General features: G+C 36.7%; 1 protein-coding gene across 2 annotated transcripts in view; it reads right to left on the bottom strand.

Annotated features, from left to right (window-relative positions):
* Window positions 1-15,362, bottom strand: part of LOC141957470 (ras-related protein Rab-10-like) — a 32,200-nt gene that overhangs the window by 7,084 nt on the left and 9,754 nt on the right. The window contains exons 4-5 of one of the 2 annotated variants that reach the window (XM_074899019.1): window positions 8,558-8,647; window positions 2,765-2,866 (exon numbers count right to left, since the gene is read on the bottom strand). In XM_074899019.1, the coding sequence (XP_074755120.1) occupies window positions 2,765-2,866; window positions 8,558-8,647 (192 nt within the window). The remainder of the gene's footprint in view (window positions 1-2,764; window positions 2,867-8,557; window positions 8,648-15,362) is intronic. The other variant, XM_074899020.1, reaches the window with a different exon arrangement.

Raw genomic sequence — 15,362 nt, 5'->3', positions numbered from 1 at the left:
AAATCTTGAGTTCTCAAAAATATGTCATGACTCCTTAGCTGCTACCCATGTAAGCTGTCAAATGATGACAGATTGTTTTAATGACACTACCCGTGTAAATTAGAGCTGTAGGATTGAGACCTAGCATAGAATGGCTGAGATGATAAAATATCAGAAAGGTCAAGCAGTGCTTTAGTTATCTGAATCACTAGGATACGGAAGTCTTCTCTTTCCCTTAAACCCACTACATGTAAAACCACAAAAGAAGAGACAGGAAAATGCAGCAAAAAAATTGCCTCTTTTTTGGTTATGTCTGACACATTTTAATGCGTTTTTTTTTTCCAGTCCTTCACTGAACCACAACTTATTCTAAATTTCAAGAGAATCATGAAGCTCATTACTTCTGTATGAGCTCTGTAACTCTGGACATTGATCTTGCCCCTCTACAGGAGTGTTTTCTGTAGATTTAGTTACTAAAGAAATGCCCATGGTAGATGGTGAATAAGAGCGTATATAAAAAATCCTAGATTTCCTCAGATTAATACAGCCTACTGCAATGTATCTGAAAATGGTCTACTGCCTGCCAGCTTGTCCTGCCTATCTATCTCAATTCTGAATGACCTCCACATCAAAAGCACGGCCATAATAGACTTTTCCAGGGAGTTCCTTAAAAGGAGTTTCCTCTGTGGGACTGGTAAAGCAATGACATGCTTCCACTGAATCACCTCATCAGTCTGGGACAGGTGGTCCTACTGCAGAAGTAAGGGAGGCCCAATACCCTGCCGTCTCAGACACAGGTGTGTCTGACACTGTGCAAAGCTGTATCTCCTTTTTACAATCAGCAAGTATTTTACCACTACAGAATGAATGTACGACTGAAGTGATCTCAGACTGGCATCTATCATGCCATTTTTCACAGCTACTGGTCACACTTCCCACTGCATTTTCCCTTCTCCAAAATTTCATCAGTTAGAGGAGGTTAAAATTCAAGTACTACATTCAGATTTCACAGTTTTGTGAACAAGCAAATTATTTTGTCGAATCTGAAAACCATGATGAAACTGTATGGTAGATTTATTTTTTTTTACTGTGAACTCTTTCTTATCAGGCCAGTGGCAAAACCAGTTGGGCTAAAGGAGTCCTTGTTTAAATCAACGGATGCATTTCACTAAAAATGGCAAATTATACACCAAAGTAATGGTACGTGATGCCCCATCAGGGATTGCAAACATTTCCAGATAAGATGAAAAAACTTTGAGACAAACTTGACAGAGTCTCATGGACATATTTTCCAAACACACATACATGTACACAGAGTGTATAACTGTATTCTCAAGCAGTTCTAATTAAAGCCATGCAGCAGTATAATATTTTCAACATGGTCTGAATTTGTCTGCATGTCCACACTACAAAACCCATGAATTTTAATGAAGATGAGTACATATACTAAAGTTCCACTTAAAGTAAAATAAGTGCAGGTTATCTTAATGTGAGAAATATCCAAACATCATTTCTGCACATTGCAGAGAATTCTCTCAGACCTTACTCAAACACACTGTGCAGAAATGCTCAATTCACACATATTTGTCTTTGCAGCAGTTATGATCACAGCTACTGGTTTGTAGTTTTCATGCTTCACACCAACAAATGTGTTCTCTATTTACAGTAGACAATGTTTTTTTCATTTAAAAGAAAATCAGAGTTACCTTATTTGAGACTTTTTGCCAACTATCCAAGGACCTGCCATTATCTTCCTGTTCTGAATGATATTTGACTGCTGAGTTGCTGAGCTTCCTTTTCATGATAAAGGAATCAAAAGCATTCTTTTTTTCATTTTTTTCCTCCCCCAAAATAACCAGCTACAACTTGTGTTATTCTATAATACGACAGGACCTTGATTTAGAAGCAGTCCAACCCTGAGCTATTATTCTGACCATCCCCTATGGCTACTTAATCAAAACACTGCAACTTGTGACTTTGTCAGTAATTTTGCTCGTTTATCTTTATTATGACTTCGAGAGTATTCGGAATGGAAGGTTAGTTTTGTATAACTAATGTTGGTGATGAATGACAATGATAATATGCTGCATGAAGAACATCCATTAATGTCTAAAATAATATTCTACTGTCTAAAAATAAATTGCGATGCAAAACATTTTCAGAGCTAATTAACAATAATTCAGTCCTACAAAAGTATTGCAACTCTTAAGGACCTTTAAGCCAACACACTCGAGGTAGTTAGAGATTCTGATTCTGACAGCTACAATATTGATTTTATCAATAATTAACTCAAATCTTTAGGTCCTAATAACTTCAAAAGCACTAGTGTAAACAAACAGCTATAAACTTCGGATAAAATATTTGATTGCTGAACACAAAAGGCCCACTCATTCCATCCACATGAAGCATCTTCACAGTGTGCATATTCTACAGAAACCTCCAGGAAAAAGGATCTTTTCAGGCACAGAAGTGAAACTACACTAGAGCTGTTAACCTCCCCCTTGAAGAAAAGCATGAGAAGGAAAGCCACAAATGCAGTTTTCCTGAATTTTCACCTTCTCTCTGAACTGTATTTTACTTGCTTCTGTTCTCTTCTCCCACAATTCTTCTCCCCCATGTTCAGCCTCTTATGTCTACAGCTATAGGATCCCCCCAGAATATTAACTCCATAATGCAAAACCAGTACTGACTGTGCTTTCTTAAACCCTTCTGTATTTACAACCTTGTTTAACCAATCTGTCAAGAAAAATCTCCCATCTTCTTTCTACACAGAAAAGTAGCCTACCTTTTCCAGTATTTCATTAGTCAAGACTGAGAATGCATCCTCAATGTTTACATTATCTTTAGCACTGGTTTCAAAAAAGGGTATTCCATGTTCCCAAGCAAGCTGAAAAACAAATGTAAGCAATGGGATGAGCTGTCTTTAAAAAAAAAAACCAAAACTACTTCCTAATACTAATAACAAGAGATATAGAAGTGTTCTGACAGTTTCTAACATGCTATACAAACACTAAGTAAATGTCAGATCAGTAAAGTACTCTATATTCATCCCGTTTACAAATTTTAGATATCTCTTAAAACATTCTTCTTAATTTTTTTGCATTTTCAGAAGAGCTTTTTTACCCTATATTTACTTGTAAATAAGACTAATAAACTCCAGTGGGTCTGTTCTTAATGTTTTGATTTATTTGGAAAATGAACTGTCTCCTAGGCAATTATTTAGAGGAAACTAATGGAGTGCCTGCAGAAAAGTATACATAAAAATGTGACAAAATCTGTAGAAAAAGCATATTAGATGAAATATAAAAAAGAGATGCTCCTTTTTACCAGAGAAAGAGAATCACAGAGATAACAGGCAGACAAAGAACAGATATGTACACAAAAATATATTATGATTATAGGACAAGAGAGAAAATACTTAGAAGAAAAGGGCTGTATAGACTTTACATTGATTGATTTTATTTAATTTACTCATGTCCTCTCATTTCTAGTATATTTCCCTTACAGATAGCTTAGAGACATGTTGGCATGATGGGGGAAAAAAAAACAAACCCACAACAAAATTCATAGCTTTTTAAGTTTCTAAATTTTTTCTAATTTATACAGTTAAATACACGGAAAAAAGAAAAATAGTTTCATTGTTGCTTCCCAAGGGATGGGGCCAAGGTGGGAATAATATCTGCCAGAAAAACACAGCAGGAGAGTCTATTTATTCCCTTTGCAATGGATCCTTCTTGATACATATCTGGAGAAGACAATCTCAGGCAAAGAAAATACCCTACTGCTTATAATATATAGAAAACCCTGTAATTACTGACCACTTAATGATTTGGAAGGTTCGCCATTAGGATAAAAAGTCTAATGTTGTCAGTTACGTTTGCTTTCAATGAGCTCTAGAAGTAACAAAGCAATGCTTTACAAAAAATCCACTATCAGGCATGAAGGTGCAAGAATTGGACTTCAAAGTTTTAAACACACTATAAAAGGTAGGGGAAAAAGTCAGCAAAATGGTTTCTTTTCCAAAATGCTATTAAAAAATGTAATTTTGAAAATAAAGATGAGATCTGGACTGTTTCTTAAGACAGACTGCTTCATAAGGGATTCTAAAACTCCAGCTGACTGCTATGAACTGTTTTCAGTACTGCCAAGGAAAGTTAACATTGTTTGACTACTGGCAAGTGTGAATGCAAAACAATGATGCGTAATGGTTTGTAAAGAAAAACACAGGCAACAAAAAATGCTGGGCTAATAAAGTGGAGAACACTGGTTTGCAGCTTATAGAGTACACAGAATCCATCAAATACTCCTTTTTTCTTTCCTGTGTCATGTAACAGATTCTGAGAGGCTACCTGTGTACAAACTCTGATGAACCATTTTAATCATGGAATCATAGAAATCATTTTGAAAGATAACCCCAATTGAAATGGGACTACTGCCTATACAATATGGGGTCAGCCATGGCTTTGCCTGAGTCTTGAAATCTGCCAGCAATAGAGATTCTACAGCCTTTATGGGACCCTCTTCTATGGCTATACCACCCTTCTAGTGTAAATAGTTCTCTTTATCTCCAACTTGAACCTCCTAAGCCAGGACATGTGTCTGCTGCCCCTTGCTTTATTGCCTGTCTCTACTGAGAAGTCTTATTTATCACACTGCTCTTGCTACACTTCAACTGCTGTAGACCGAGAACTGCTCTTTAGCCTCCTCTTTACCCGGCTCCCCCAGTTCTCCTCATGGATTACTGGTACTAGACCCCAATCATCTTTGTGGCTGTCTGCTGGGCCATCTGCAGTTTCTAAACACCCTTCTCGGAATGGGAAAGCCAAAGATGGACACAATATTCCGTGTTGCCCTGCCAGCACTAAGTAGGGGGACTAATAATCTCCCCAGATCTACCATCCATCATCCTTCTAATGTAGCCCAGCATGCTGTTAAGCAATGAGAGAACACTGTTGACTTAATATTCAAGCTGGTGTTCACTGTAACCCACCAGTCCTTTGCAGCAGGGCAGCGACTCATGTCTAGGATTATTCCATCCCAGGTGTAAATCTCCGCACTTCTTACTGAATTTCATTATGTTTCTGTTGGCCTAGTTCTCAAGTTTATCAAGGTCCTACAGAACTGTTGTTCTCCCATTTGGTATGCCAGTCACACCCCTTAACCTCATGTTACATGCAGATCTCCTTGTGGCATCAGCCAGATCACTGATGAAGATGTTGAACAACGTGAGCCCCACTACATACCCCTGATGTATTCTACTCATTACTAGATACCATCCAGATACACAGCCTTCCATCACTGCCCTTTGCCTCTGGTAGTCCAGCCAATTTTCAGCCCACCTAATGGTCCACTTGTCTAGCCCACATTTCCTAGCTTCCAAGTGAGGATACCATGGGAGAGGGTGACAAAAGCCTTATGAAATTCAAGATATATCACAACCACCATTATTCCCCTGTCCACACAGTCATTTCCTGGCATTAGAGGAGGCAACCAGGGTGGTGAAGCACAATTTGACTTCTGTCAGATTATCTTTGTGTCCTCTATGTCCTTGGCAGAGGAACTGATGACAACATGCTCCATGAGTTTTCCACTGACTGAAGCAAGGCTGACTATAGTTCTCTGAATCCTCCTTGTTGCCTTATTTAAAGACAGGTATCATGCTGGCATCCTTCTAGTCAACAAGGATCTCTCCCAGCCACCATGATTTTTCAGAGCTGACTGACAGTGACCCCAATCACACTGACCAGCTCTTTCAGCACAATTGGGTATACTTCACCATGTCTAGGGATGCATCCAACTTTCCCAAGCAGTTTCTAATCTAATGCTTTCCCACTGCTGGCTGACCTGCTCCTTCCCAAACAATGCCAGTACATGCGGAAGTCTGGGAGCAAGCTCCATCTGTGAAGACAAATGCAAAAGCAAAGCAAAGCAAACCAAACCAAAACAAATTAAAATAAAATAAACCTTGAATACGTCAGCCTTCTCTCTAGCATGTTAGTACATTGCTTACTACACCTATCAATGCATCCTCGTTTTCTCTGTATGTGCACAATATTGGTCAAAGATTAATGTATGTATTATTCCAATTCACCTTACATACTTCTAAGTACTGTGGCAAACAAGTCCTCTAAAAATGCAGCTAGTTGGGAAAAACAAACAGTCCAGTGTTAAAGCAGTTGGAAGTATGAACACAGCTTTGGCTGCTCCCTCACAAAAAGAAACTGGAAAGGCATGTTCAAAGGATTTCTTTCTTTTGCCTTTGGGAGCATTTTGAATAGATCCATAAATAAAATACCTAAATACATTGACAAACCTATGGGAATTATGCTACTGGGAAATGCTATCTTATATTATCCTTGAGAACGTTTGGAGATCTTGAGTGAAATAAGGTCATATCTTACAATAACAAAGTAATGCCAATAGCTCTTCCAAGGTGAAATTCAATTCAAATTGTTCGAGTCTTTTAACTCCAAATATACTACTTCCTAGCAAAGTGCTGTTATGATATCTTAGCATTGAATCAGAGAGATGTGTCTGAAATATTCCTAGAACCATGCGAATTTTTTTTTTCATTTGTATTGTACCTGTAAAATCAGCTTTGAAGTCAGGCACATGAAGACAGCGAAAGAAAAAAAAAAAAAAAAAAAAGGAAGAATATTTTACTTGGCTCTTTCTGTTAGAAAGATTTGACACAAGAGAAATGGCCACATTCTACCAGGTCATAAAATCTTCAACATTTTTAGTTATTTTTCAGAGAAAAAGATAATGTTATTGGGGGGGGGGGAATGGAGGAGCCCAAGAAGGCAGTTCAAACTTTTCTCGAAGTGAATAAACAGCTATTAATACAAGAAAATACTTCACAGTGTTAAAATTAAATATATCAATTTCTGAGTGATCAAAATTATATAAATACAAAAGAAAACAAACAAAAAAATTCTCAGCATTATATTAGTCTATGAAGAGGCATATGATGGCCACTCATTTACAACAGATTGTTATAGAAATGCCAACATAGATGGTGAGATCCTCAGGGAATCTAGGGGACTTCTCTGCAAAATTCTAAACCGTACAATACTTACAGCTCATACTCACAGGGTAATATGAAATATGTAGCATGAACTGTTATGTGGCAGAGTTAGTATCAAACCATTTTTCCCCTCTTAATAAGGATATTTTCTTCTTTGGAGTGAGAGGACAATTATTGGCTCTCTCTCTGCTAATGAAATAATTCTCCAGCTGGTTCAGTCAGATTCTTTAGCATTTCTAAATCACATTAGAAGAAGATATAGTTTAAGTGAAGAGTTGCCTTGCCTCAAAGCACAGAAGAAATCTAGAAAGCAGATTCATTGGTGAGGAGGTAATGATTTGTTTCTGAAAAAAATACTACATTAAGAGATATATTGATTACATAGTTAAGTACACATAAGTCAGAAAATGTCACGGTTAATACCATATGCAAGACCCTACTACTGCCCTCTTGTGCACATGCATCCAGTCACTCTAGATTTCTGACACTGCATTCTTTGAGTGAGAGTATACTTGTATTTTTCAGCAACATTATTCCTTGTACACAGATATAGTACATTAACATTGAAAATGTCTTGCATACAAACAAGGACCTTTCGAAAGTTTCTATCTGTAATGTTGTTGAAAATGTGGCGCTATTTTTTTAAATTACCTAATGTGGGATTATATAACTGGCAAGAAATTATCAGTGTTCTCTTCTTTAAACACAAGAGACAGCCTGCCTGATTTACCACGCCTGAAAGCATAATAGAAGGGCTCATTCCAAGTTCCAGACAACAGATGCATACAGTTTACAGTTGCAAAATGTACAGGTATATAGGACATGCTCTCCTGCAACATGTAGTCGGTACCACAATTTCTTCTGCCATAGCATGGCTCCTGGATTTCCTATTTGGTTCTCAGTGAGAGTAATTTGCCATCACCTTTAAAACGGCACTCCCCACTTAACACCAGTTCTTCCCCTACACATGATCTGTAGGTATAAAGTATACTGTAGTCTCAGCTGTATGACAGATACTCAGAACTAGGGGAGCGAGATGTTCCCTAAATGTATCTGTCCAGTATTATTTAGGGCTATTCAAAGACAATGCAGATCACAGTGCACAGGCTGCCAAAATAGTTCTTTACAGTCAGGCTACAGCAAAAAAATAATTGATGGGTGCATCAGGTACCAGAAAAACTATGCAGAATGTATTATGCACTGTATTTTAGAATTCACATTAAAACAATACTCTGAAAATGGAGACCCTAAAATATTTTTAGTTTTAATTCAGAATACAAGACTTCTATCATAACACCTAAAACTTTTAAAGTACATTTTAACCATTAAAATAGGTATCCTAAAGAGATAAGCTAGGAGTTACTTAATGCATTTCTGCTCATATATTAAAAAACCCCAACCACTCCAGAACTCCACAACCATTTTTCTAGAGCAATTTCTAATTGAATTTTTGAAATTCAGGAGCTTTTTATTATTTTCAGTGTAACAGCTCACAGTCACATACTGAGATACTCAGAAGAACCCAAGGAAAGTACCAGTGATCAACGATACCTTTTCTCCTTTCTGCTTTGGAACTACACGTTCTGACTCCTTATCACACTTGTTGCCCAACAGTATTACGTCCACTTCATCACCTGCTTTCTAAAAGAGAACCAGCATTAATAAGTGTCAAGTAAGAAGAAATCAAACAATAAAAGCCCTTCACCTTCAGCTCACACTAACCTTCAACACTTTATTTCCTTGAAAGTAAAGGCTAAATTCTGTCTGACCTTTTCATCTGTGGAAATATTTTCCATCAGTTACTAGGATTCAGAGGAAAACAGCAAGATTGCAAAGAGTGGAAAACAGCAGTTTACAGGTACAGGGCATAATATGCAACCCCTTTCATAAGATATAAAGTATCTGGTGCATGGGCACCATCTTCTGATGAATGCTCCATCTTGAGGCTTTAAAGTGACTGGAAATGCCCCAGATTCACAGACACTATGCTCCCTAAAGTAATGGGTTCATGGATTGGCATATTAGTCTGGTCTACATCCAGCACTCACAAGTAAAAAGGAAGAAGGAAGAAATCTGCTGCACCTGGAAGAGCACTTCTCTGTGCTTCACTTTTGTACAGAGACAGCAAAATTACATTCAAAGTGTTCAAACTAAACATAAAAGCTTGATTATTCCAAGACACTTGGAAGAAGGCAATAGATTTTTAATGAAGTAAAATTTTAAAACCTCATTGATTTCAAAAGGAAGAAAAATCTAGCTTTCTGACCTTGTCTCCACCCTTTGTTCTACTAATCCAGTTACGTACATGGTGACTGAGAAATGCACTAGGTGCCTCACATCAATGTTATTTTAAGATAAGCCATTGTAAATATACATGACTGTAATAATGACAAAGAAAGAGCACAGTTCTGCAACAGCATGTGGAATCTGTAAACTGACATTTGTTGTGAAAATCGTAATATTTAAAACCACTTTTGATGCTAAAATGGAGGAACCCAAGGGCCTTAATCTAGAGACAATTAAAGCTAACATGGTCTGTTCCCATGGCTTATATTGTGAAAGTACATGCTCACAGAGTTTCTCTGATGATTCAGCAAGCCTGGTCACAGGCTGCAGGTCTTGCTACAAGGACATTGATGAAACCTCTGATCTCTGTCAAAGTCTTAATTTTTATAACTTTCCCATAAGACAAAACCAGGCACAGACAATCATCTTCCCCAGAGCTCACACACATGGATACAGACACACATCCATCCCTTCAGAAAAATGCAAAGAAGAATCTCTGTTCATTAAAGGATGAGAGAATCATTGGTTTTAGTCTATTCATACTTTTACAACTAAATTGCTTCATCTGAAGAGTACAACAGTAGGCACACTTTATTAAGGAACACTATTTCAATTTTTTTAATCCACTCTCATTTTAGAGTCAGTTAATCTCATTTCATACCCACATCTGATGTTCAAGATAATGTAGTATTAAAATGAAGTAAGTTCATCATAAGAGTACAAAGTACAGGCCTAAAATAATGAATTAATCTAACCTGGATTAACGACAAAAATGCTGTCTGTTTCAGAATGCACTGAAGCTTTACTCATTAAGGTCAATGGTTCTCCTACATAAAATTACATACATCAGTCCCTAAAACAGGGTAAATAGACAATTTAATCTCATCACATAACCAACTTTTTAAGAATGTATGTAGCTGAAGGTTTTACAAGGAACATTTGACTTTACTGTGAAGTAAAAGGTCAAAGGGAAATACTAGCATGCTTTCTGTACAAAACCATGAAATCCATCCTGTACCTGTAGAGGACAGCACAAATTTTTGCAGTAGGAGTGTTCTTTCTAAACAACTTCAAATAGTAACAAAATTTAAAGGAGGTTAGGGACAGCAAGCAAGTAAATATTTATTTCAGCAAATAACTATTATTTCTACATTAATACAATGTAATAATGTATTTTCTCCTTGACTGGATCCTCCACCAAAGGACTGCAAGTACTTTTAAAAGATGGTATCTTGCAGTTTCTTGCTTTTAGAAAACTAAAGAATATACACCAAATTATGTCCATTTTAAGTTTCAAAACCTGATATGTAGATGAAGTCCATACGACTAGGCAGAAGTTTGACCATGTGCTCAATTGGCATAAAAACTGCAGAGGTACACTGATTTGAATTTGCCAAAAATACGTCTCTTCAGTGCTTTCAAAAGATCACTGTTTATTTTCATCCTCTTTTATTTATAGCTTAGGAATAAGCTTTCCAAATGCAAAATCTATAGCTAAAAAGAGGATAGTTATTTTACAGTTGTTAAGATGCTATTATGCAAGTCAGCACTGACTAAGCTAATAGAGTCAGGAAACATTTGTTTCCCATGTCATGGAAAAATGCTATTAAAAATTTCATCAATTTCATGGCAAAAGGAAAACTTTTTTTGAAAGCGTTTTGCTTTGGTATCTCAAAAATACATACAGAGTTTTGGTTCAATCTCTTAAGTTTTTCTTCTGGTTTTAACATTTCAAAGTTCACATTTTACTGAAACTTAAAAATAATCTGAACTCAGAGAAAACCTAGCCTACTTTTTTTTAAAAAAAAAACCCAACATCCAAAGAGGAAATATCAGCACTACATTTCTCTCCAAAAATTGAAGTTGAGACTGAACAAGTTTTTTTGAAGAGTCATCAGGTTTCAGAACAAGGAGCCAGGCTTCTGTGACCAGTGGCCACAGGAGGGAGCAGTGCCAGAGCCTCAAACACAGCGGTGCCAGGGCCCCGACTAGGCACACCGGACTCGCACACCATGATAGCAGCCAGCCATCCACGCCCTGAACTAACTCCAGTACCACTCAACTTTCACCTACCCTGTGCACCCAACCAGGTAAACACCCAACTTCTTGACTATGTGGCTATTAACAGAAATCAAGAATGCAAAAGGGAAAATATCTTGCTCATCCCTTTTGTACATAACTCTTTTTTCTTCCCCAATGTTAGGTCTTTTTTTCGGCCCTTGTTCTCATTTTGCAGAGGAAAGCTATTTCACAGAAGTATTGTGAATATATGTGTCAAAAGTAGCATTGACACCTTTACAGAAAGAGAACTATGTCACATTTGTACTTGCAGGTTACTGGGAGAAACTATCTCTTCACTTTTTAAATGGTGAGCACAGACCCTACCATGAATGACTGGCCTCAACCTTGCAGCAAATTCAGCATGATTACCCAAAGCTCATCCAGACTACTTGTTGTATAAATAACTATCCAGAATCACCATCCTGTCCCTCCATCACATTTCCAGTGCATAACTGTGCAGGACTACATGATTTTGATACTCACTGATTACAGTGTGAAAGGGAACAAAAGTTGGTTTGCAAGTCAAAACAGTGAAATAGAGAACCCAGATCTGATAAATACACTATGCTTAATTATGCTTAATGCTTAATTAGTTTGTATTTGAGGAAGAAACATTGTATTAATATAATTTTTCAGATTTGAAGAGGAGATGGAAATATGCATGGTCATGCAGCAAGATGAAGGCGGAGCTCAGGAAGGCCATAAAGCTGAGAAGTTTCTTCCTCCTACTCACCAGACAATGACACTGGAAACTGATCCTTTGTATTAACAAAGAATAATTTGTTCAGAATACACTCTCCCCACAATCTCCTTGAAATGATTACAGGGGCAGTATTCATATTAGGATTCCTATAGATGTCTCTTTCCATATATTTTTCTAAGTGCCACATGATGACCTTGGTTATAAATGCCTCGTTTCCAGGACTTCAGTGGAATTGTACAAATGACAGAATTTGTCAATTAGCAAACTTAGACTTGATTAGATATATCCTCCAATGTATCCTCAAACTAGTCTTGAATTAGAGATAAACCAGTTCAACAGAGTGACAAGAACAAGAATTTTCAGTTCTAACCACAGTCATTATAACAGACCCATCTATGAAGTGGTACAATTCGATCCTTTTGGCACCAAACTTTCCCATCTAGAAAACAAAAACTCAGAAGATTTTGAAGTAAAGCTATTTTACATTTGTAAAGCATTTTGCTGTGGTGCTTTTATTTAAGTATGATGCAGAAACACTCAAGAGCTCAGGTTCCCAACTCTCAGATGCATCTAACCCACAAAACCAGAAGAGGGCACTATGAAAAAACAGCAGTAACCCAACACAGCCATGTATTTCATACCCTGGTTGAGGAGTCGCTTCTTTCAGATAGCATAAACAGAAAGCTAATATATTCCAAGAACACTAAATTATACCACCAAGAATTTTTACTGCATGGGAAAATGAATCTGTCCTCCCCATGAAGAAAATTCTGTGCTAGCAGAGAATTTCCAGCAGATAATCATTACAACCTGGTAATGCCATCTTCATGCCACACCAGGAGACTAACACAATGAAAACCATTCCAATTTATTTAAAAGAAAACTAGGGACAACCATGTATGTCAAAAGTTTTTAGAGACCCAGATGCCATGCGTGAATCACAGAACCATTTATGTTGTCAAGGACTTCTGGAAGTCAACTGGTCTAACACCCTGTTCAAAAAAGGGCCAACTTTGAACTCTGGTCAGGTTGCTCAAGACCCTGTTGAATTGAGTTTTAAGTACTTCCAGATCCTCTCTGGACACCTGTTTGAGCATTTGACCTATTTCCAAGAACTTTTTGCTCCTAAGTTAGGTGGAATCTTGTTCAAAACATCCTAGAAAAAACTGTTTTCTGCAAATTGATTTGGTACATAGTTACCTGTATTTAATTTTCAAAGGACAATTAACCTTTCAGAACAGCTGCACACAATAGCCAAAAGCCATGTCAGCAGACAAAAGGAACACCTTAACAAACTGGACATCACCCACAATCCTATGAATAAAGAATGATTTCAGGTTCTAAAGTAATTTTCCTGCAATTATCATGCTCCTAATGAGTGCATTACAAATCCAATATACCTGTATTGGATTTGCCAATAATGTTCTAAGATATTCATCTGCAAGCATATTTTTCTAGTAAGCTTTTTTAAGTACAGTCATGTAGGTAAGTACAGTCATGTACTTATTTCCTCTAGTTCTGAATACAAATATTACAACAATACACATATGGCAGCATATTTATGTCTTGAACTTCCTTGAACATTAATTCATTTTTAATAGGAAAGTTGCTGTGTTCCACACTTAAAATAATTGAAATGCAATGAGAACATTACTGGTAATCTGATTGTAATAGCACTGACTGGCTAGTTTTTATAAAACCAATGGAGTTTTTAGGAATGCTGAATTGTTTAGATTGTTATTTTCAACTGTTGTAAAAATGGCTTAGCACACTGAACAGATTTTTAAAAAACTTTGTTAAATATCTCTATGTACATAGAATTCAAAAATGAAAGCGTAATGTAATAACTGAATTGTCTCAAAAAAATCCAGTTTGATTTGTTCAGGTGCAAGCTTTACATTACCTATTAGTCTGGTGTTTAATGAAGCCTGTATCTGTTTCTCTTTTAATATGTCTACCCTTGCACATTTTTAAGGATGCTGTAGCACCAGCCACTTTGATACTGGGCATTTGTGGGGAATTAAATACTGGTTTGCATTCACAGACCAAAGCAAATGCAGGGAATGTCACCAACATACAAGTGAGTAATTAATTTTCATGAAATGCCCCGTGTTTTAACAGTTATTGCTTAAAAACACTTCTTTTGCAATGAATGGCCCCATATATTTTCACCAAGACACTTAAGAAATTGATATCCCACTAGGACTAAATTAAATTTTTTATTATTATCTAGCTCTATTACAACACTCACTAATTGCTGGTTTTGAGATTGGTACAATCAATTATGCAATTTACATTCCCAGAAATTGTTTTAAATTGAGGTTTTTCCCATTTTTTAAATTCTAAACTAACAAAGTAACTTCAGGGGTTAAGATTAAACAATCTAAATATTAATATCTTCAGTATGTTTACACAAAAGCTTTTAAGTGTCACAGAAAGCAGGCTCGTGCAGGTGTGACTTCTTGACTAACTTAAGCAGCTCGAAGCCTGCTACAAGAGTGGCTAGAAAAGCTAGTCCCATCCTTCCCTCCACTTCCAGCCACAGGGTTCTGATACTTTCTCTTTGCATTTGTGGTTGTGTGTTGTAGGCCACTGAATCAACCATCCTGTTGATCTAATTAAAAATGACAGGACAAAATGACCCCTTTGAAGGTAGTATGAAGGTAGGTCAGTATTTTTTATATATATAAAGACACATACACATAGATCGATCGATTGATCAATAGATAGATGCACGTGTATATATATATATATATATAAATTGATATATATGGGTACTTTACATTTTCAGCTTCAGATAACAGTAAACTTACTAACATACTATGTGCTGAGTAAATTTTATCTAGTGTACCACCAGTGACAAATCTAGCTTAACTTGTGTTGGTTTACCTAACGGGAGAAGGGAACACGCTTTTCTTAACAAAGTAATAAAACACATGTAGTAGTTTGAAGTGTGTGCAGACAAACCAGTAAGAATATTCTATCATGAAAGCTCCTTTGTAACACATTACTGAAGTTAGGCTCTGTTGCCACAAAGATTTTTAAGATGGCTCTGAGGACAAGGATAATGACGTGCTAGGTCACCACAGTGATGTTCTTAATACTGAGGTAACGTAAATGTAATGTTTTACCAACAATGTAAGATACCCTATGTATATATTATTGGATATATGACCATGTGTAATTCATTAATTCATCTGTATACTGAAGCTGTGAAGAGAGAAAAGGACATGTTTGATGTTTTTATTTTGAGCCTGCTTTCCCAAGATGAACTCTCCCATGCATCATGTCATATTCCTACCAATT

This window comes from Athene noctua, chromosome 2 (assembly GCF_965140245.1).
Source record: "Athene noctua chromosome 2, bAthNoc1.hap1.1, whole genome shotgun sequence".
In the NCBI taxonomy this organism is placed as follows: domain Eukaryota; kingdom Metazoa; phylum Chordata; class Aves; order Strigiformes; family Strigidae; genus Athene; species Athene noctua.
This window is presented reverse-complemented; position numbering and strand designations above follow the sequence as displayed.